The sequence below is a fragment of the Emericellopsis atlantica genome, assembly GCF_019669845.1.
Source record: "Emericellopsis atlantica unplaced genomic scaffold F5Z01scaffold_31, whole genome shotgun sequence".
Classification (NCBI taxonomy): Eukaryota; Fungi; Ascomycota; class Sordariomycetes; order Hypocreales; family Bionectriaceae; genus Emericellopsis; species Emericellopsis atlantica.
Window position 1 is genome coordinate 233,121 of NW_025764733.1, and position 21,513 is coordinate 254,633.

The 21,513-nt window shown below is 55.6% G+C and overlaps 7 protein-coding genes across 7 annotated transcripts; 4 read left to right on the plus strand and 3 right to left on the minus strand.

Moving 5' to 3' along the window:
• Positions 1 to 534: 534 nt before the first annotated feature.
• Positions 535 to 2,688, plus strand: F5Z01DRAFT_753292 (uncharacterized protein; the record flags this gene model as incomplete). Its single annotated transcript, XM_046267090.1, has 4 exons — positions 535 to 698; positions 947 to 1,575; positions 1,629 to 2,198; positions 2,288 to 2,688. 4 exons carry the CDS (start codon positions 535 to 537, stop codon positions 2,686 to 2,688), a joined length of 1,764 nt encoding a protein of 587 aa, XP_046114854.1.
• A 476-nt stretch (positions 2,689 to 3,164) lies between these two features.
• Positions 3,165 to 3,623, minus strand: F5Z01DRAFT_677427 (uncharacterized protein; the record flags this gene model as incomplete). Its single annotated transcript, XM_046265353.1, has 2 exons — positions 3,165 to 3,299; positions 3,354 to 3,623. The coding sequence occupies 2 exons, from the start codon at positions 3,621 to 3,623 to the stop codon at positions 3,165 to 3,167; spliced, it is 405 nt and encodes a 134-aa protein (XP_046114855.1).
• A 257-nt stretch (positions 3,624 to 3,880) lies between these two features.
• Positions 3,881 to 6,124, plus strand: F5Z01DRAFT_337355 (amino acid permease-domain-containing protein). Its single transcript, XM_046259178.1, has 2 exons — positions 3,881 to 5,073; positions 5,121 to 6,124. Exons 1-2 carry the CDS (start codon positions 4,099 to 4,101, stop codon positions 5,937 to 5,939), a joined length of 1,794 nt encoding a protein of 597 aa, XP_046114856.1. The 5' UTR covers positions 3,881 to 4,098; the 3' UTR covers positions 5,940 to 6,124.
• F5Z01DRAFT_664833 (formate dehydrogenase) lies at positions 6,010 to 7,734 on the minus strand. The gene is made up of 3 exons (XM_046264127.1): positions 7,601 to 7,734; positions 7,497 to 7,544; positions 6,010 to 7,152 (listed from the first exon to the last, which is right to left on the minus strand). Exons 1-3 carry the CDS (start codon positions 7,601 to 7,603, stop codon positions 6,106 to 6,108), a joined length of 1,098 nt encoding a protein of 365 aa, XP_046114857.1. The 5' UTR covers positions 7,604 to 7,734; the 3' UTR covers positions 6,010 to 6,105.
• Positions 7,735 to 8,972: 1,238 nt separating this feature from the next.
• F5Z01DRAFT_639839 (uncharacterized protein) lies at positions 8,973 to 10,009 on the minus strand (the record flags this gene model as incomplete). Its single annotated transcript, XM_046262469.1, has 2 exons — positions 8,973 to 9,585; positions 9,657 to 10,009. The coding sequence occupies 2 exons, from the start codon at positions 10,007 to 10,009 to the stop codon at positions 8,973 to 8,975; spliced, it is 966 nt and encodes a 321-aa protein (XP_046114858.1).
• Positions 10,010 to 11,070: 1,061 nt separating this feature from the next.
• On the plus strand, positions 11,071 to 12,787 carry F5Z01DRAFT_337656 (major facilitator superfamily domain-containing protein). The gene is made up of 3 exons (XM_046259180.1): positions 11,071 to 11,563; positions 11,618 to 12,076; positions 12,125 to 12,787. Exons 1-3 carry the CDS (start codon positions 11,160 to 11,162, stop codon positions 12,657 to 12,659), a joined length of 1,398 nt encoding a protein of 465 aa, XP_046114859.1. The 5' UTR covers positions 11,071 to 11,159; the 3' UTR covers positions 12,660 to 12,787.
• F5Z01DRAFT_337611 (vacuolar aspartyl aminopeptidase Lap4) lies at positions 12,788 to 14,857 on the plus strand. The gene has a single exon (XM_046259179.1). The coding sequence runs from the start codon at positions 12,916 to 12,918 to the stop codon at positions 14,416 to 14,418; it is 1,503 nt and encodes a 500-aa protein (XP_046114860.1). The 5' UTR covers positions 12,788 to 12,915; the 3' UTR covers positions 14,419 to 14,857.
• The last annotated feature ends 6,656 nt before the right edge of the window (positions 14,858 to 21,513 follow it).

Below are 21,513 nucleotides of genomic sequence, written 5' to 3' on the forward strand. Positions count from 1 at the left end.
ATAGCGTGAAAGTTTGTATCTGGAGATTCGCCATGACGAGGCGTGCCTCGTGTCCACTGTCATCGTCCATGGTGGAAGAGAAAGTTCCGGCACCACGAATAGTACGTAATAATCAATAGTGGCAGAGGGCGCGGATAGCTCGAGTGGAATACCTTTGTCTCCAGACGCCAAGATAGGTGTTGAACGGCTGGAACGATTGGAACAATTGGAACCACTCGTGCCACAGAGGCTCAGCCTTGGCCCGACCGGAGCCTGCTGCGGCGTGGAACCGAGCAGTGGACCCTTGGCCTTGGGTGACGATGATGATGATGATTGATGCGTGGGTACGGATACTGACTACTGAGTGCCTACAGGCTACAGGCAGTACGTGCAGATAGAGCGCTGGCAGGGTTTCGAGCGTCAAATCCGATTCGATTTATTGGCGGCTTGTGTCCAAGGTGAGACGTTGTTTCCAACAATCTCAGGTCACAAGCCATCTTGAGTCTCCCAGATCCCCAAGGCGATCGTGGAATGGGCCAGGCAATAGCTTTCATCATGTCGCTATTCTGGGCGCCGTATAGCAGCTACGTAGATGCAAACGGCAACGGCACCGCAGCCGGTCCAAAACCTCGTATCAAGATGGTTCAGGTCGAAATCCGGTTCTTGGCTGACGGCGACACGGCGAATTTGCCCAGCCGGATGCGCTCATGGCGTCCAAGGTGCGTTGCCACTCCACCACCTCTTGTGGGCTTGGCCTGGACTTCGATATCACTTCTGGGCATTTTCTCCTCCGCCGCCGCCAGCCTCACCACACCTCAACTTACCAGCTTTGCATGGCTTGACTTGGCACTGCCATTGTTTCTCCTTTTCCTTTCTCTTTCCCTTCTACTCTTGTCCTCCATCTCCAGTTTCCAACATTCTTGCTTGCCTGTCTAGCATCGTACCTGTTTGCTGGACGAGCCCTCAGACCCAACCTTCTAGCTTCCTTCAGTGCAAACACCAAGCTCGGTCACCTCATCTTACCAACATCGACGTTACACTCATATTCACCGTCAAGCAGCCAGCCTCGCCGGCTGCTATCCCGTGTCGGTCTCCTTAGAGGCTGCCGAGACACCAGAACCACCCCGTCCCTCGTTGCAATGGCACCTCAGTCATTACTTCCATGCGATGAGAAGGCACCACTCCCTCACAACGATGCATCCACTGTATCGCCGAGACAACGAGACGACAAGAAAAGCCAACGATGTCGCCTTCTCACCGTAGGATTGGTCGTTCTATTCGCCTTGGGGATGGTTGCCAACTGCTGCGCCAACAAAGAGCAGCTGTGGAGGCACGGGCAGCAATTGGCGGCGGAGAACCGGGAGACGCAAGCGGCAGAGCCTCAGAAAGACACCGTCTTGGTTGCGATTACCGAAGAGGAGGCTCTAGAGCCCATCAGGATTCACAGGCGCCAGAACGACGGGGTTGGTGGCACCCCCATCCCATCTGCCAGCGAGGGTAACGTCACTGGACCCCAGGAGCCTACTACCTCGGACCAGGTGGCTGATCTGCCCTCAACAACGCAAGGGTCTGAGCCTCCTGCAGTCACGACGACAGGTATGGGTTCACCCCCCACAGGACCATGTTAGATGGAGCTAACATGCCCACAGCAATCACTACTACGACTGTCCAAGTTCCCACCGAGACGACTACAGCTGATCCCACGACTTCAGAGGTGGTGCCAGACACGTCCACCACGGAGCTCCCTCCCCCCGACACAACAACCACCACTACGCAACCCGAAAGCACATCGGACGCCGAGACCACGACGACCGAAACAAGCGACGCTCCCCAGGAAACGACAACGAAGCAGACGACGACGACCACAATTGGTATGTCCACCACCGAGGACGTCCCCTCCTCGACCTCTCCTATTCCTCCCACATCCACTGCGCCAGAGTCCACGTCTACCCCCAGTAGGTCTCCGCCGGAATCTCCCTCTGCCCCTTCCACTGCGCCTTCCTCTGCGCCCAGCACGGATACGCCATCTACATCCCAGGACGCCACGTCCACTGCTCCAAGTAGGTCTCCGTCGGGACAGTCCCATGTTCCGTCCGCGTCACCTAGCTCTGAACTGCCCACCGTGATCGACTCTGTCATTGTTTCTCTCTCCACTTCCCAAGTCCGTACTACGGACACCTCAGTTGAGACCTCGCTTGAGACCACATCGAGAACTCTCGGTATGTTCGACCGCGACCTCGCCATGGTTTCAGCTGCTTCTGCGCTCCTTTTTTGTGTTTGCCATTGCTCTGCTTTTTCCCTTCGCCAGGAACGACCTATTCATTCCCACGCCTTGACTTGATATGCAACTCACAAACTGCAAGAACCCGTGCTGACAGTCAAAAAGCAGAGGACACGACGACGACTACTACCACCACCACAAAAGAGAAGGCCTCGACCACCACCACAGAGGCGGAGTCGAGCACAACCACCGATGATGGCAAGGATGAGCCAACGTCGAGTCCCGTGAAGACGACGATCACATCGACCAAGGAAGGTGGCAGCGTCACTACCATCACATCGACTTCTTGGGTGGAGGTGGACCCCACCTCGGCGCCTGATAACAGCGACGACGAGTCCGATCCCGACCTGCAGAATGCCGGCGTGGCCAAGAACCCGGCGCTGGCCATGGTCGTTGGCCTCGCTGCGGCAGCTTTCCTCCTTTCATGATGCGCGGGAGCCCACTCTCAGGATATGAATTATGCCTCTCCTAGTGTCTATGGGTCAAAAGAATAATAGACGGGCCACAGTATACGGTCCATTCGGGAAAGGAGACACATATGGGATATAGCATTACACGGCGTTCTGGGGGACTAGCCTCATTTTGCAATGAATTTACATGGACATGGATTTGCATACTGAGCTCGCAACGGTTCTTCACGTGGTCATGTGGGCGTAGCCATATCCTCATCGAGCATCTGCCGCGCTCAGCAGGTAGTAGAAGGCTGCGCCTCTGTTTGGAATCCGTTGTACGGCCACTCCCAGCTCAAGTCGCCTGTGAGGATCGGCGACAGAATCTGAAGGGGAGTAGTAAACCGATGTGACTTTAGCCTGATCAATGGTCCATGAATTGCAAAAATTCTCATAAAGCATGTATGTATCCTGGGTATAAACTTCGCCGCAACGCCTTGCACCGCACGAGCCACCTAGCCAGGTCCAATCTTGGGCATGTCGTGATGCTCGCTGAGCTTGGACAAGTACGTGTTCAGCTCCTCCACGCGCTCCTTGTGTGTTTTCATGAGCTCCGGTCGCGAGCCCTCTTGTTCCGCCATCTTGAGCAACTGCAACGTCTTGTCAGCATTCGCCTGCGCCGCCGGGGGCCAGAGAAAACGTACCCTTTTCCTTTTGAACTCCTCGTACCGAAGCTCAGCTGCTGTCTTCCGCGACTCTGGCGTGCTGTCTTCTTCTTTGGTTGTGCGATCGTCTTCCGCGGTGGGCGACTGGTCCTGCCTCGCTATCGATTTCGCATCGCTCTCTTCGGACGGTGCCGTGAGGTTCTTCTCGAGATCGGGCTTCTTGCTCTTCTTCTTTTTCTTCTTCTCGACCTTGGCGCCTTTCAGTTTCAATGCGCCGCCGCCGACAGGCACGTAGTCGTCTGCAGGCATGATGTGTGTGGAAGAGAAGCGGATGAGTCTCGAGATTGAATTGCTGGCAGAGGATCGGCTTGCGGCGGCAGTCAATCTGATTATGTAATCTGTCTAGGGTAGGCATCTTATCCCTGACCTGAACAGGCGGTGCCAGCCGAAGAGCAAGGGGTTCAGTCCTGCATTGAACCCCCAGTGTTAGGTTGCTCTGCGTTTGCATTCCGGTAATTTTCTGAGCATCCCCTTTTTTTCCCACGGTCTTTGGATTGTCAACAATCAGTGTGTGTAAAGGCACTATATCGACATACACGCTTCCACCCCAAATCATTTCATCTGCTCACGACAACCTCCTGATCGAACCACAAGCGTTGACGTCACACGCCCGAGCCTCGACCCGTACCGCCATGGGCGTCCAAGCTCAATAACGACCCGTCAATAACAAATTCCCCCCCCTTTTTCTCCCGCCTGTGCGCAGCAGGAGGTCATAAGGAGAGCCATGGCGCGCGATTCGCTGGAGCTGGCCTCGCTGGCCTCCTCGAGCCAGCTCAACGACCAGACCGCCGACGACGTTTCCTCGCGCCCAAGCATCGGCTCCTCGCGTCGTCTGTCCCTCATAGAAGAGGATCCCTTACATCCCTCCGACTACGAGTCCGGTCGAGGGCGCATGAACCGATCGTACAGCGTGTCGTCAGCCTTTGACTTTGCGGCCAACATGTTCCCTTTGAGCTCAACGGCTGCTGGTGGTGGGAGCGGATATGCGCCTCTGGGAGCGCCGACGGCGAATGGCGGCGTGGAGAGTTTGGAAAAACACAAGACGCTGACATACCTCAATGGGCTGAGTCTCATCATTGGTCTTGTCATTGGGTCCGGCATCTTCTCGAGTCCTAGTCAGGTGGGAAGCCAGGTCGGGTCCCCTGGTGCCGCGCTGGTCGTCTGGGTTTTCGCCGGCATCCTGGTCTGGACGGGCGCGTCCTCGTACGCCGAGCTCGGCGGTGCGATACCCCTTAACGGGGGCTCGCAGGTGTATCTGGCCAAGACATTTGGGGAGCTGACGGGGTTCCTGTTCACGTGGGTGGCTGTCCTGGTGCTGAAGCCGGGCAGCGCGGCGATCATTGCGATCATCATGGGAGAGTACTTTGCGAGGGCGTTCATCGGCGCGGATGCGGAAACCATGAATCCGTGGGTGAGCAAGGGGGTGGCTTTGGTGGGACTGGTCCTTGTCACGTCCCTCAACTGTGTGTCGACCAAGATGGGCACGCGAGCGAATGACATGCTCATGTTCCTCAAATTCTTCGCCCTGCTGGGTGTTGCGGTGATTGGTATCATCGTGGCGGCCACCGGCATCTCGTACAAGGGCGACGCGCACGACGACTGGAAGAAGACGGGGTGGTTCGACAACACGAGCTCGGACCTGTCTCACTGGGCTGTGGCGCTGTACGGTGGTCTGTGGGCCTACGATGGCTGGGACAATGTATGTTTCTTTGGCGAGCCGGCTGCGAGATGTGCTAATGCTTGCAGACGAATTATGTGGTGGGCGAGTTTCGCAACCCGCAACGCGACCTGCCCCGGGTGATCAACACGGCCATGCCGCTGGTCATCATTTTCTACGTGTTGGCAAACGTGGCGTACTTTCTGGTGTTGCCGCTCGACAAAGTCAACAGTTCCAACACCGTAGCGGTGGCCTTTGGCTCGCAGGTGTTTGGGCCCGTTGGCGCGCTCATCTTCGCGCTCATTGTGAGCGCGAGTTGCTTTGGCGCCCTCAACTCGTCGACGTTCACGTCGAGCCGCCTCATCTACGTAGCCGGCAAGGAGAGTTACTTTCCCGAGATTTTCGGCACGCTGGGTGTCGGGAATGCCGACCGGCAGAGCCTCAACACGCAACACACTCGAAGCTGGGCCACCAAGAAGCTGAGTGCGCTGGTGGGCGACGGAGACGCGGGGTTGTTCTACACGCCCATCTACGCGCTGCTCCTGAACGGCGTCCTGACCGCGCTCTACTGCATTGTGGGCGAGTTCAGCACCCTCGTCACCTTTTACGGTGTGGCCGGCTACATCTTTTACTTCTTGACCGTTCTGGGCGTCATTGTGCTGCGCTATAAGGAGCCAAACCTCGAGAGGCCGTACAAGACATGGATCACGACACCAATCATCTTCTGCTGCGTCAGCCTGTTTCTGCTGAGCAAGGCTGTGTTTGCGGAACCCATACAGACGCTCATCGTGCTGGCGTTTATCGTTGTGGGCATCCCTGTGTACTACTGGCGGGTGAAGGGACGGGATCGCCCGCTCAAGAGGGAGGATGCCGGCGACGGCCAGCCCTGGTGGAAGTTCTGGAAATGAGCAGGCAGAACAAGCTGTACAATTCAAGCGTTGAGTGAACAAGCAGCGTGCATTGTCCCGGAGGGAATAGATGTCAAGTAACGACAAATGAGCTCATGATTCATGACGATGGCTAACATGCTAAATGTACAATGTACCTTCACTCTGCTGACTCTCCCCTAACCCCTTATTTCTTCTCACGCTGACCGTACGCCTTGGTGGCATAGTCGCCGTTGTGCACAATCAGGTCCTCAGGCCTGTAGTCGTGCTTGCCGCTGAAGTAGCTCTGGAGGATGGCCTTTGTGCCGTCGGCGTACCTCTTCTGGGCATCGAGCGACGTGCCGGACATGTGCGGCACCATGGCGTTGCCGCCGCCAAAGGGATTCTTGGCGTAGCGCAGAGGGTGGTCCTGGGGCGCGGGCTGGGGGAACCAGACGTCGCCACCGTAGCCGGCGAGGTGGCCGCTCTTGAGGGCCTCGGCAACGTCCTCCTTGACGACGATGGCGCCGCGGGCGGTGTTGATGAGGTAGGAGCCCTTCTTCATCTTGGCGATGAGATCCTTGTTGAAGAGACCCTTTGTCTTCTCGTGGAGGGGGCAGTTGATGGTGACAACGTCGCACTGGGCGAGGAGGTCCTCGAGGGTGTCGACGCGGCGGGCGCCAATCTCCTTCTCGACCTCGGGCTTGAGGGGCTGGTAGTCAAAGTAGAGGAGCTCCTTGCAGTCAAAGGCCTTGAGGCGGCGGAGGACGCGCTCGCCGATGCGGCCGACGGCGACGGTGCCGACGACCTTGCCCTCGAGGTCGTACTCCTGCTTGGCGGAGGCGGCCACGTCCCACTCGCCGCGCTCAATCTGCTCGTGGGCGGGGACAAAGTTGCGGATGAGGACAAGAATGGTCATGACGACGTGCTCGGCGACGGAGACGACGTTGGAGCCGGTGACCTCGGCGACGGTGATGCCGCCGTTGGTGGTGTTGGCGGCGTTGAGGTCGACGTGGTCGGAGCCGATGCCGGCCGTGACGGCGATCTTGAGCTTCTTGGCCTTGGCGAGGCGCTCGGCGGTCAGGTAGCCCGGGTGAAAGGGGGTGGTGATGATGACCTCTGCGTCGACGAGCTCCTTGTCGAACGTGCTGTTCTCGCCCTCCTTGTCCGAGGTGGTGACGAGCGTGTGGCCTTGGTCCTCGAGCCACTTGCGGATGCCGAGCTCATTCTCGGTGGTACCGAGGAGACCGGGGACCTTGTCATTGTTAGCTTGTATTCGGGTCTGTATTCGGGCCAGAATGGAGGTTCTCGTAAAAGTTCCTCGTAGAGTTTCTCGTGAAGCTGAATTGTGTATGTGGTGATAAGGGGGTGAGGCAGGTGAGGTCATGTCCGATCGACTGCCCCGCTCCTTCCCCGCATAATCCCACTTCTCGGGCTGCAGCGACAGGGAAGGTGCGTGACGCGTCCCAAAAAGGCAATGGCGCAGAGAGCTCATCGTGATGTTCTGGGTCGCTTCGGATTTGGGCATCGTCACATTGTCTTGTCTTGGTCGGATGGGTGGAGGGCTCAGAGTCAGGAAGGAGAGAAAGGCACACGTACGTCCTTGGCGTGCTGGCCGCCGTCGTAGAGAACGAGAAGAACCTTGACCTGGGACTGGTTAGCTTGCCGGTACTGTACTGCCCCGTGTTGTAAGTGCAGCTCACCATGATTGCGGTTGTGTATATATGACTGAGAGCGAGATAAGGTTTGGGTGATGAATGAATATCGTAGCAGGATCAAAGAATGCCAGCCGTGAAGCGAATGCAATCCTTATATACCCTCCAATGGCTCTGGAACTTCCCCTCTTCAATACGTACGTAACGAGCCGTTCGTACCGTGCATCTAAGCGTTGCGTGTGCGTCGCAACGGGACACTTTCGGAGAGTCAACTTGCTCGCTGCTAGACTAGTAACCGCCTTCCCCTCATCCGGTGCACGATTTCAATACCCTCGTACCACTTGCTCCGCGTTGCACAGTGTTGGCGACGAACAGAAGCGCGTGGTCGATGTGCCGGGTCATGCAGGACATTTCTCGGTGTTCGGAGTCGCCATGTCGGGTGGGGCATTGTGTCTCCTCCACACGGACGGAACAAATCAAACGGATGCAGTGATGGAACAAATGCCCCTTCTAGAGCTCGGTATGTTTTCGGAAGAGGCAGTTATTCGGGGTTCTAGTCTAGTCTATTCTGGTCTAAAGTATGACAGTGCGAGGCGGGCAGAGACGGGAATACCCCGATCTTTGCAGATGCTCGAGATGGTGTGGTACGATGCCGGCGCCTACTGCGGCTGGGGCACCATTGATTATACAAGTAAGCTGTTGAACCATCCATATTTCCCCTCACGTTTCATGATCTACGCTGTACATAGGATCTGTGCTACTCTGAATCTATTTCACCAGCCTCTTGATGATATCTTCATTTTCGGCTCTGGGAGGCGACTCCTGCAGCCAACACATTTTTGGCAGACGCATCATCAGTACCCGCCGTTACGCTGACCCAGTTCCAGATCTCCATACTGAACACATTATGACACAAGCATTGTATTACGTCTCATCTCCTCGACCGTGGAGAAGTTGCAACAGTGGCAAGGCCTAAGATTCGATCAAAGCTCCTGGTCACCACTTCTTGTACATATCGGCAACATTGACTAGAAATACAACGCAGCCAGCAAGTAATGACTCAAAGCAGTATCAAATATTGGCGATGTCCCCTGGTTATGCTTTACCACAGTCGACATCGACGAAACTCGCCATGTCCAAGTCCTGCTACTTTGGGCTGCCCCGCTCCAGTCAGTGCCAGTGTCTCTCACTCCGAGTCCTCGCCGAAAGTCCGATTCGAGAGCGGCAGATTTCACAGAATAACAAGACGATCACGAGTGGAGAAAAGAGTCAATAAATAGAAGTGTCAATATAGCAAGTCGCTTGTGGTATCATAATTGAACGCTTTCCATGTCGATGCTTTCCTCCATTCACAGTCCCCGGACCTCCGAGTCCGGGTGGGGCCGATGAGCCGTCTTGGCACCCGGCGCTGGCCCATCCACTACCAGAGAGCTTCCCCCATGAACGTGGTGTCCGCCTGGTCAAACTCATAATCCAACCACTCGGGAACCTCATCTTCATCATTAGGACCCTCGTGGTCGGACTTGTCCTGACCATCCTCACCGTCATGGCCGAGTTCCACGACGGCAGCGCTGTCCGCGTCGACACTGTAGGAGTGGATGTGCTTCTCCCCACTCTGGTACGCCATGATCTGGACGCCAGCAGGTGCTTCGGCTCTCAGTGCGTCGTATGTATCGCACATTCGACGATAGAGTCGGCTCTCGTTCCGCAACTGGGCCGCCATCAGCATCGGTCCGCCCCGCAGACGCGGCCAGATGCTGGTGTCAAAGGTAAAGGTCTGCAGGTTGGGCAGCAGACCGAAGCAATCCAAGACCATGTGATTTTCAAACTGATCCCAGCCCAACTTATACCAAAACTTCTCCGAGTCGTCCATCGTAGAGGCCGAGAAGTACTCGTTGGCGTAGGTCACCCGGACGTCCGTGATGAGACCGCGACAATGAGAGGGGGCCTTGTCCAGAAACGCGTTCAGGGCTCCCGAGTTTAGAAATTCAAATGTGGGAATCTCCCACAGCATTTGCCAGTAGAGACGGTACCTGAAACTTAATTAGTATTTTTGCCTTTGTGCGCGGACGGGAAATTTTGAGTTTGAAGGAGGCAGACTTACGCTTTGGTACACGTCCTGAGAAACGCAGCAAAGGCGCCAAAGTCGCCACGGTAGTCGCCAAACTGCCCTGGAAGGACGTGACAGATGTCACGCGTTCCCATGGCTTGGACCCTATAGAGATCTGGCTTCTCCATGTAGGTCAGGTGGCACGGGGGCTTGGTCCAGTCGACGGGCCCCCTCTCCCGGCAGTAGGGGTAGACGTGGTGCCGGGACTTGGAGTGAACTTTACCGGCACTGTCGAACCTGAGCTGATCTGCGGGATCCAGGATGCTGTAGACGATCTGGTTGAGGATCTCCGCTGGCAGGGCGAAGAGGGGCGACTGGCGCTGTTGGTCGTGCTTGGTATACTCCATTGTAAGAGAGGTTGACAAGGAATGAAGTAGAAGAAGTGATAGGAGAGAATCTTGATGATGATATCTTGATCGGTATCCGTAGTCAGGGTATTGGAGAAGTAAGAAGGGATGGATCTCATCCTGAAGCAGCAGTCCCGTTTTTATATCTTTCCAGAAGCTTGGTTTAACTTTTTTTTTTTTGGCAAGGTTTAGTTCAGGGACATAAGCTTTGCAAACATGGACTAAAAGAACCTTAGAATTAAATAGAGACTTTCAAGCATTTTTAGCGGGAGGAGTCGCGTCAGGGGTCCAGATCGGACCACACCTTCGTGTCCATTAGATACCACAGTTTTCCTCATTGGGACCAGATTATTGTTACCTGATGCTAGCCTGACTATCAGGATGTCCTGAAGAAAGCTTTGGGTCCCAATAGGTGTCAATTGAAGAGGTGTGTGTAATGAATCCAAGAGGAGAGTTGCCCCCCTCTCAGCTAAGTAAGCTAAATACAATAATAATGCCTCAGCGATGCTCCTTCTCTGGCCCGGTTGGGCCGGGCAGGAAGCCACCTTTTGTCCTGGGCAGTGTCTTTTCCATGAACTATCTTCAGTGTTCAAGATTCCCAGGGACCAGAGTGCTTTGATCCCAACTTAGATACGACCAAGGACGCTGAGCCCTGATCAGCAGAAATTACCAGGTGTGTCAGCTCGAGTATCCAAAGTCTGGGGGTATTGTTTCTACAAAATTAGTTTTCTCACATTTTCGCATGTTATCTTTGATGAGGGCTGATCACAGATGGATGGTCCATGACTATTCCAATGTTGGCGGTGATACCAGACCTCCCCTTGAATATGGCTCCCAGATTATATCCATCTACTCATTCGACTTTCACGGCCCTCTCCATGTCCACTAATTTATATACATCTTTTAGCAGGATTACAATACCCAGAAAAGATATATGTCTTCCACCACCGTGACGTGAACCAAGTGGGTCCCCTTCGAGCGATCCGGTCTCTGTACGCGTATTCACGTCTAGTCTGTTAAACCCTCGGAAATCCGAGATGCGTCAAAACTTGACGCGTAATGTACCTCCAGTCCCATATAGCAACCCCAGACTCCTTTTCTAGGATCTTTTAGATGTCGCTTCTGTAACCAGAACCATCAATCGCTCAACATGTCGTCAACTGAGCAGCCCAAAACGGGCCGCAGCCCAATATTCGCGCGCGTCCTTGAACACACCGGCCTACGAACCCTGTATCACTCATCCATCGACGTCAAACTCCTCTGCATCCAGCGTTTTGTGCGTCTCTTTGCCTATGGCGCATCCACGCTGGTCCTAGTGTCTTTCCTCCGGGAGCTGGACATTTCGCAGACCCATATCGGCCTGTTCATGACCTTGACTCTCTTTGGCGATGTCGGTATCAGCTTTGTGCTCGCCTGCTTCGCGGACGGTATCGGGCGCAAGTGGATTCTGACGCTAGGCGCCGTGCTCATGGTAGCAAGTGGCGTCGTCTTTGCTCTCTCGAGCTCATTCTGGATTCTTCTGTGCGCGGCTGTCTTTGGTGTCATCAGTCCCAGGTAGGAAAAGCTGACGCCCAGAAGACTGCCTAGCTTGACTAACGACAAAACCAGTGGCAATGAGATTGGGCCGTTCCGCGCGGTCGAGGAGAGCACGATTGCGCACATTGTCACGCCCGAGCAGAGGGGTGATATCTACGCCTGGTACAGCCTGACGGGCAGCGCAGGCTCGGCGTTTGGGACCATGACGTGCGGCTGGCTGCTGGAGGTTGCTTTTGCCAAACTTGACTGGGAGAGGGTCGACGTGTATCGCCTCGCGTTCTGTGCCTACGGCTGTCTTGGCCTCATCAAGGCTGCGCTTGCCTTGATGCTGAGCCCAGCCGTGGAGTTGGAGCCCAGCAAGCCTTCGACCAGCGACCAAGAGCAAGCCCCCTTGTTGCGAGACAGCGCTGCTCCGCAGGCACCTGCTAAGAAGTCCCTGCTCCCGAATCTGAGTGGTCGGGGTATGCGCACCGTCATCACTCTTTGCTTCTTGTTTGCGTTGGACTCGTTTGCGTCCGGGCTAGTGCCACTGTAAGTCGAATCTTCTGTCAATTATCTCTTTCATGCTAACTGCCGCAGCTCATGGATCATGTACTACTTCAAGTCGCGTTTCGGACTGCAGGAGGGACGGCTGGGTTCTGTTTTCTTCACGACCGCCATTATTGCCGCAGGCTCAACCCTCGTTGCCGCGTCACTCGCCAAACGTCTGGGCAACGTGCCGACCATGGTCTTCACGCACATCCCTTCTGCCATCTTCCTCGCTCTGATCCCCATTCCGAGCTCGCTGCAGGGGTCTCTCACCTTCCTCATCCTGAGGTCCTGCATCCAGTCCATGGATGTTGCGCCTCGCTCCGCATTCCTGGCAGCCATTCTACGCCCCGAGGAGAGGACGATGAGTATGGGCCTCATCAATGTCGTCAAGACCACAGCAACGAGTGTTGGACCGTCCATCACGGGCGTGCTAGCAGGCAAGGGCATGTTCTGGATCTCGTTTTTGGCGGCAGGTAGTCTGAAGGTCATTTACGACTTGGGACTGCTCGCCCTGTTCAAGAACCACGAGCGGCACGACGCTGATAGGAGGAGGGCAGGCGAGGGCGAGGATGAAGCGGCATAAGGTAGGCTTGAAACCAGTAGGGTAGCCAAAACCGCTGCAATGCAAATAGACGTTGTCATGGTGCCTGGAAATGTGGGGCGCATCGATCGTCGTCATGCGGGCGCCGTGTCACGAGCGAGACAGACGGACGGACTTCCGATAACGCGGCTGACCAAAAGTACCTTGCCCACGGGGAGCTTCCCTCCATCCCTCTGTAACCCCAATCCGATCCCATTCCCCCTTCTTCCCTCTCATTGTATCCTCCAGAATCCTCGCCATGACCCGCCGTACACCCAGCGCGCACTCGTCGCACGCTAACCTCCACAGCGCCATGCTCGCCCACCGCCTACACGAGCCCACCCCAGCCATGCCCACCAGCCGCCGCGAGGTCGTCGAGTCCTCCAAGCCCGAGGCGTTTACCAAGCCCTTTACCGACTTCCTCGAGGAGAACCCGACCATCTTCCACGTCGTCGAGTACAGCAAGCGCAAGCTCGAGGCCAAGGGGTACAAGGAGCTGCCCTCGCGCGAGGCGTGGAAGCTCGAGGCCGGGGGCAAGTACTACACCACCCGCAACGGCAGCGCCGTCATCGCCTTTGCCGTCGGCAAGGCGTACAAGCCGGGCAATGGCGTCGCCATGATCGCCGGCCACATTGACGCCCTCACCGCCAAGCTCAAGCCCGTCAGCAAGAAGCCCAACAAGGCGGGCTACCTGCAGCTCGGCGTCGCGCCCTACGCCGGTGGCCTCAACGCCACCTGGTGGGATCGTGACCTCGCCATCGGTGGGCGTGTGGTCGTGCGCGACGTCGAGACGGGCAAGACGAGCACCAAGCTCGTCAAGCTCGGCTGGCCGATTGCCAAGATCCCCACGCTGGCGCCTCACTTTGGCGTCGGCATGATGGGCACCAACAACGCCGAGACCCAGGCCGTGCCCATCATCGGCCTCGAGGGCCCCAACGACGCCGTCGAGGCCCTCGGCGGCGACGAGTCCTTTGTGCGCTCGCAGCCGCCGCGCCTCGTCAAGCTCATCGCCAAGGAGCTCGGCGTCAAGGACTACGACTCCATCCTCAACTGGGAGCTCGAGCTCTTCGACTCGCAGCCCGCCCAGACCCTCGGCCTGGAGAAGGAGTTCATCACCGCCGGCCGCATCGACGACAAGCTCTGCTCCTGGTCGGCCCTCACCGCCCTCCTCCACGCCGAGGAGAAGGAGGACGACAGCTACATCAAGCTCGTCGCCCTCTTTGACGACGAGGAGATTGGCTCGCTCCTGCGCCAGGGCGCCAAGGGCAACTTCCTCCCCTCCACCATTGAGCGCATCGTCGAGGCGCTCAGCTCCTGCGCCTACGGACCCAGCCTGCTCGGCCAGACGTACGCCCGCTCGTTCCTTTGCTCCTCCGACGTCTCCCACGCCGGCAACCCCAACTTCCTGGGCAACTACCTCGACGACCACATCCCCCAGCTCAACGTGGGCATGGTCATCTCGGCCGATTCCAACGGCCACATGACCACCGACGCCGTCTCGACCGCCATTATGCGGCGCGTGGCCGAGCTCGAGGGGCTCAGGACGCAGGCCTTCCAGATCAGGAACGACTCGAGGAGCGGCGGTACCGTGGGTCCCATGCTGTCGAGTGCCATGGGCGTGCGGTCGGCCGACGTCGGCTCGCCGCAGCTGAGCATGCACTCGATAAGGGCCACGACAGGTGCGCTCGACCCCGGTCTGGGTGCCCTGTTCTTCAAGAGTTTCCTGGATCACTGGGAGCAGATTGATGGCGAATGGGCATAGAGTAGATCATATATGTAAACGAGTAGAAACGATGGAAATATTATAACGCCTCCGCCGCAATCTATCTGGCGGGTTTTCAAATTACGCATGCTTTGTCGCTATCTATAGATCTATGCAGTATCTCCGAATGGGTATCTACCGTCCCGCTCGTCTCCTCAGCTCGTTCGCCATGTCCACTTCGAAATCGGTCTCTTCTTCCTCAACGTCGTCGTCGTCGTCATCATCCTCGTCATCAACTTCATCACCCACTGCACCCACATGCTCCGCCTCTTCCTGTTCCTGTGGTGTCCGCTTTTTCTTCTCGAAATCTTGCTTGTGCGCTTCTGACATGAGCTTGCTAAAGGTACGGCCGCTCAACGTCTCAGCGCGACTGCGAAGACCGCCCCTCCCAAAGGTGCTGGCCACGGCCGTGGACGAGGCAGTGATGCCGCCTTCTTCCTGCTGTGCCGGGGCTGGTGCCTCGCTCTCGCCAGCGGGGATCGTTGGTGATGTATCGGTCGAGGCGCGGTCCATCAGTGGCTCAATCCTGTATGGCAGCGGCACGTCCCTAGAGGCCTTATACTGCGATACATTGGCACAATGCTCGTTCTCTACGCGGAAGAGGGCCCAGGCACCACGACGCAGGACCTCCATCAGGGCCACCAGGAAGGCGACAACAGTAGAGTGCTGTCGGTCGTACGTGAAGATGGCGTAGAAGATCCAGGCAAAACGGATAATCGGATCAATGACCATGATTGTATAGTATGGCCACTTGCGTTTCAAAGCGAGAATGTCGCGGAGACACCAGTGCTTTGATTCTGCCTGGACCAGGGAGAAATCCATAAACAGGTCCCAGATCGCTTACAGGTTAGTATTGATCATTCAGACGCCCAGCATCGGTCACTTACAGCAGTAGATGCTATTCATCAGCGAAAAGGTGATGAACAGCGCGAGATTGGTGTGCGTGCCATATATCCGGTACAGCGAGAGAGTGACCGCAGCCATGATAGTCATGGAGTATTTGCCGCAGTTGACGAGGTGAGGAAAGATGTTCTTTGTATCCCTGTAACGCCTGATGCACTGTAGAAATCGCCATATCGGCGGTAGGGCAGCGAGGAAGCCCATCAGACGCGAGTGGCTCGAGTTGCAGCGGACAGGATTATCCCATTCGTTGGCGTACAGACAGAAGAAGAGCTCAATATTCTGGAACCGTGGTCAGCCATGAGAAAAGTATAAAGGGGCTGGGAACTCACAGCGGTTGCGTATGTCAGGGAGCAGTATATGTCGCCCAGGAAAAAGTCACGGAATTCTACAGGGTATAAGCCCGCCAAAAGCAATCGCCACTGCTGCCGTTAGTCTTCACGTCAAGTATTGCTCCCGGACAGCGACTCACATGAGAATATGCAAGCCATTTGCGCGACTTGTGTGCGATGACGGGAAATGGCAGGAGTATGATGAGAACAGTGAGTCCGATGAGGATCACTGGGTAGTACAGATACAGCGATTCCGGGCCGTATCTGCTAAAGTTCGCCCAAATAAAAATGCCAAAGAGCAAAAGGAAGAAGCTCGGGAACGCGGTCAGCGATTGCCAGTCCATGTGGTGTCGCTGGTCAAACTCGAAAATGAAGGGATAGTTGATCTTGCTCTTGGTCCAGACCATGCAGTCTAGGCAGAAGAGCGCAAAGAGAGTCAGCACGAGAAAGTATCCGCCGTACAATTGCAAAAGATAGCTCGTCTCTTGCCGCAGCTGACCACTTTCATGCTCGAGCAGTTGTGCGGCGTAGACCGTCCCCTGAACGGCGAACACCAGCCCGGTGCCGATAAGGAACCCGCTCTGGAATGCCGAGCCTGACTGCTCGGGCTGCTTCTTGGTCAGGCTTCGAAGCTTGCCTGCCGCTAGCTTGTGGTTGCCGCGCTCAAAGTAACGTGCGTAGAGGTCTTCCACGGCCCTAATGTGGCCCTCCAGGACGTCACTGGTCACGAACCAGGCCTGGTTGACCTTTTCGTTCACGTAGCGATACGGCGGTCGTGCATTGACGGCTTTGTCAAACTTCTTGTTGAGCTTCCGAAAGGCAGTCCGGTTGAGCAGCGCATAGGACTTGAGCAGCTCAAGACCTCGATAGAACTCGTGCAGAGCGAGCTTGAGCTTGCGCTTCGCCGTCCGATACGACACATCGTGATCCTGCGGTCGTCGACTATAATCGCGACCCCCGTCGCCGGGGGCAGAATTACCGACCATCGGGGTACGTGGCATGATCTGGAAGGCCTTGCTGTTGGGTCCTGGCGGGAACATCTTCCTCTTGATGGGCCGCAAAATCCCGTTCTGGATCAAACGGTCATTGTCGCTTCCCCTGCGCACCCCATCGACCGGGTCGTCTGGATGCGCATTGTTTGCGATCTCGTGTATCCGCCTGTTGCGCATCTCATGAAGCTGTTCTCTCAGAACCATCAGCCGTGCTCCGGCCTGCTCTTCCTTCATCTTGTAAAACGTCTCGACCTTGGCGAGCTCCGAGTCCATGAAACGGTAAAACTCGGCTTCCCGCTCCCTGACAAGATCAAAGGGCTGCAGGTTGACGCCACTCCTACTGTTCGGGCTGAGCCTCGAGTTGATTCCCTGGCCGTGTGACAGCAGTCGCCTCAGCTGTGAAGGACTCTGGGAGACCTGCCCAGCCATGGCCCGCTTCGGCAGCAGATGCGCGTCCGGATCACTGGCTCTCTTCGCTGCCAGTACAGACCCTGCCGATGCGCTGCGAGGCGCCGTAAGACGTCCCATTTGTTTCCGCGCAGTATCCGAGGGCTTCTGGGGTTCTCGGGATTCTGATGTTGGTTCCTGCATGGCCGGTGGCGGTAGTCCAAAAAGCCCATCGTCATTCATGTCTGCCTTTGTGGCCGGGGACGTTTTGACAAAGCTTCCATACTGCAAATTATCATTGGCATCTTTCAGTGCTTCGTCCTCCATCCGTGACGGTTGCGGCATCGGGATCGACTTGGGTGGCATCGTCTGCTGCCTCGCCCCCGTTGACGTCGTCCGTTCCAAGAAAGAATCATCATGTTCGCCATCGCTCTCGTCGTCGCTGTCGTCTGCGTTTTGCGGTCTTCGCTGCCGCACTTGTTGCCCCGTGTAGAACGAGGGTGTCTGTCCACCAGTATTTCGAGGAGTGCCATTGGCGCGATACACGGCCCTTGCGACAGCCTTGATGTATTTCTTTCCGGCTTTGTAGTTCAGGTACTTTATTCGCCATTCTAGAATCCGTAGTCAGCGTATTGGTCCAAAATGCACATCTCCCAGAGGTTGGCTTCCGGCAGGCAGAGCTACACGGCTGCGGCCTTCGCTTTGGAACCCCCAGGAACCTCCAACTTCCTCTAAAACAACGATCTGCCAGTTGGTCACGTACCTGGAACCGCATCTCGCTCCAGCTCCTTTGCAAACTTCATGGCGATTTGGGGGTCACACGCTCAGGCGCAGTGTGCATCCCACGCTCGCCGTTCCCAATGCGCGCGCAAATCACTGCGATGTACGCTCAAGTTGAAACCTACGGAAGCAATAAAAGCTGCGAGGCGTCGATGCGACTGAGACCAGCTCTCGTCAACTAGCGATCGTTCGTTGTCGGCGCGTGCTATCGGGGTAGCGCGGTGATTGGGCTGTCGGCGCCGGTGCGCGCCCACGGACTGGCACTTGGAGTCTCAGACAAGGCGGGAGCCGGTTGTGCTGTCTGAGATGATCTAACGAGGGAGCGCTCGGATGGGGTTGGCGACTGACCTGTAAAGATGCGCAAATGAAGAACGTGGGCACATGGAGCGGTAAATTTTTTTGGCAGTTGCCGTCCCCGCGATTGCCAAAACTCGAGTCCATCACGGTGTCATTGTGACCAGGGTTTGACGTGCGTCTTGTAGTTGTTCCTAATTAATGAATCCCCGGGACAACTGGTGTTACTAACAGTGTATAAGTTCATATTTGACACATTCTCTCACTATTTTCGTATTATGCGTTTTCTTCTGTATTTGTATCACTTTCTTACGCTTGCGGTTGATGATGCCATCGAGCCAGGTGCGCTAAGTAGTGCTGCTGATGCCGGGATGGATATCAGTCGCCTGACAGTCCAGTTAACAATCACATGGGTTTGGCACATGATCTGCCATACACCTACCGCCTATAATGTTGCTACGTATTTTGTTAATCACACTTGGTGACATCTATCCGTACTAATTTCACAAAAATATGTCATCTGCTCAGCCAAGACACATCGCGTGCCAGCTTGCCTCGGCTACTAGCCTACCCTGCAATCGTCTGGTGAACATACGTGTCAACAATCCCCAAGCAGTCCAGCCCGGCTTTTGGCAGCCCGAGACATTTCACCATTCGGCGGGGTTGGCGTCTTAAAGGGCCCGAGTCCCGTCGGCAGTTACTACTTTTTGCTGCGCACTAGTATCCGTACTTCGACAGCAATCTGAGTCACTCAATTTGTGTGTGATTGTCGTCAACGAAGGCCCATGAAGCGAACCCTCAGGGGAAACTTTCTTTTTCTTCTAGCAGAGCCGGTTCTAAGGACCCAGTCCGCAGACTACGGCGATTTCATAAAGTTTACACGGCCCCTCACGATCAACACGCGAGCCGTTACCAACAGCTGACCGTTTAGACTTTGGGATTCGGCCCGGCAAATTCCGAGCCTCAGCTGAGGCAGCGTTAGCTTGCACAAGTACTATGTACACAAGTCCCCGACAAGCAGAGCTCCGCCTTGTGCGCATGAATCGTATCAATAGGGTCTGAAATAGTCAGTGCTCTTCAATCGCGAGCTTCTTTGTTGGCGCAGGGCTGTCGCTGTGTCTTGTCTTGGCGAATTGTCTACACGAATCCCGATGATTGTGGGGTAGAGCGACCGTTTGTGATGAGGTCATTATGATGATCACAAATCCCACAGAGCATAGAACGTGAGCTATAATCAGGCTCAACAACACTTATCAGATAGGCCCGACTTCTGTACATCTGCCGGAGAATCTGGCAGTTCGAGGCTGAATCTAGGCCTTGTTCTAGCCCTTCGAAATGCTGGAGGATTCTACGTAATACGGAGGGTCTGGAGACCGGACAGCCGGCGTGGGTCCCGGGTATTGTGGATTAGGCGCATGGCGTCAGCCCGATCCTCATTTCTTCTTTGCGCAAATCCTCGGGCACTAATCATCAAATCTGATCGCACGCAGCGACCGGCCCCGACCGAGGCATAGATCAATTGATGGGGATCGAGATTGATCGTTTGATTATCTCTCCATACTTGATTTACACGTTTCATCCTCCTTTCTTCGTCGGAGCACGACGCTTTTGTTTCGCGTCCCTGACGCCCAAGAGCAGGCTTAAACTGTCAGCAGCCATGACGTATCTTCAAAGTAAGTGGTGTTGGCGATCATTAGTAGGCAAAGTTCCTGCCAAGGCACCGTCTCTTTGGACATCCAGGATTAGTGTCCCTGTATGATCGCGATCGAGTGCTTCTGGACTCGGATCGACAACAGCCTCAACACCAATGGGTCGTTCAAAAGCCCTCACTGGAACATCCTGTGTTCGAAACATTTACGTATGATGGTAAAATACTAATCATACATTAGCTGTCAGACTTGTTCCTGGCGCAAGTCAACCGGACAGGTTGAGGCTATTGAGGCCTAGAACCTCTGATCAGCGATATCTGCGTACGTGCCATTATGCACAAGAGTGGATATGCTTGGCCAGCCGGGGCCCGGGGTTTGTTGTACAATCGCATGTCCTTCAACATCTTCAGGAAGTCCCAAAGCTTGTCAAGAAGCTGTTCTTTTCTGTTCTAGCAATTCCGCAGAAGTCAGTCTGCTGGGCGAGTAATAGACGAGTATTGCCCGCCCTGGTCAAGTGACGCGCAGGAGGCTTGACATCTATGTCCACTGAAAGATAGACAAGACGACAGCTTAACACAAGGCTGCATAATTGAAAATCTTGATCTCGAAGTCAATGAGTGTCGCATCCCGCAGAATACTTGTTTCCTCAATCCCAACACTACCTTACGCCCCACGCTTCCTGCGCGCGTTTAGTTGCATTCCTACGTACAGTATCCGTGAGAAGGCTGCCAACCAACGAGACTAGTACAGAACCCAATTGGCGCTATCGGGCCCAATCTGATGTACCACGGCTCATTCTGATGGTCAAAGAACGCGGGATTGCCATGTTTCCTTTCATCTAGGACATGCACGGCTGCACAGCGTTTGCTAGCGCAGGTGGCCGAGCACCACGTTCCGTCCACACCGAGCTGGTTCCGGAAGCACCATTTGTTGTATCAGGCTTACTGCCGGTATTTTGTTCCCCGAGGCTGCAGTATGTTGCCTCTTTGTCACCTCGATAAGCACTCCTGGGGGCTCCTTGCAGCGTGCAGCATCTACCGTGATATCAAGATTAACAAGCGTCCTCTCTCCCCGCATCCCTGATGCTAGTCCTATCCTAGAGCTATACGGAGTTCTTCATCACCACGGACAGCTTGCTTGTTCTGGCCTTGGAGTCAAGGGACTTTTCACAAGCGGACGGCAGCAAGCCTTTCGAGGACTTTTGAGACAATTCCTTCCCAGTAGCTCGTCCTGCTCCCGCTTGGCGTTCAAGTAATCAGCTAGCTCCCTCCATCCCTACGAAGCAAACCCACCTAGGAAAACAAACCGGGACCCAATCGCGACGGCTGCTCACCCACTACGTATGTTCCAAAGACAGGCCATACGTGCATATGGTGTAGTGCGTGTGTGGCGGACAACAGACTGCACAATTAGAGTCCTCGCCAATCTTTGGTCCCCTTTCAAGCTGCCTCCGGCTTGTAGTGCTGAACCTTCTGGTGACGATGCGCGCGCGGCGCGACAATTTCAGGCCCTCAGCATTGGCAGTGGAGGGCCAAGGACAGAAGCCAAGTTAACGTCTAAGAATGAACTGACGATTTTGGGCCAAGTGCTTTTGCGAGCTCATAGAGCGGAGAATTACATCAACACCCGCGCGGACGTGCTCAGCTGATTGGTCCCGCTCGCTTAGCCCCAATGGCTCTTCCTCGGCTGAGGCCTCTGCTAGACTGACTGCTACACAGCTGAAGGCAGCCAAGGGCCCGCTGGCCAGCGCTTGACGAGTGG

Coding starts and splice junctions, on each gene's coding strand:
- F5Z01DRAFT_664833 (XM_046264127.1), bottom strand. Junction 7,153..7,496: donor GCGGCCAGCACGCCAAGGAC/GTACGTGTGCCT, acceptor AACAATGACAAG/GTCCCCGGTCTCCTCGGTAC.
- F5Z01DRAFT_337611 (XM_046259179.1), top strand. CDS start 12,916: ATGACCCGCCGTACACCCAGCGCGCACTCGTCGCACGCTAACCTCCAC.
- F5Z01DRAFT_337355 (XM_046259178.1), top strand. CDS start 4,099: ATGGCGCGCGATTCGCTGGAGCTGGCCTCGCTGGCCTCCTCGAGCCAG. Junction 5,074..5,120: donor CCTACGATGGCTGGGACAAT/GTATGTTTCTTT, acceptor TAATGCTTGCAG/ACGAATTATGTGGTGGGCGA.
- F5Z01DRAFT_337656 (XM_046259180.1), top strand. CDS start 11,160: ATGTCGTCAACTGAGCAGCCCAAAACGGGCCGCAGCCCAATATTCGCG. Junction 11,564..11,617: donor TTTGGTGTCATCAGTCCCAG/GTAGGAAAAGCT, acceptor CGACAAAACCAG/TGGCAATGAGATTGGGCCGT. Junction 12,077..12,124: donor GCGTCCGGGCTAGTGCCACT/GTAAGTCGAATC, acceptor TAACTGCCGCAG/CTCATGGATCATGTACTACT.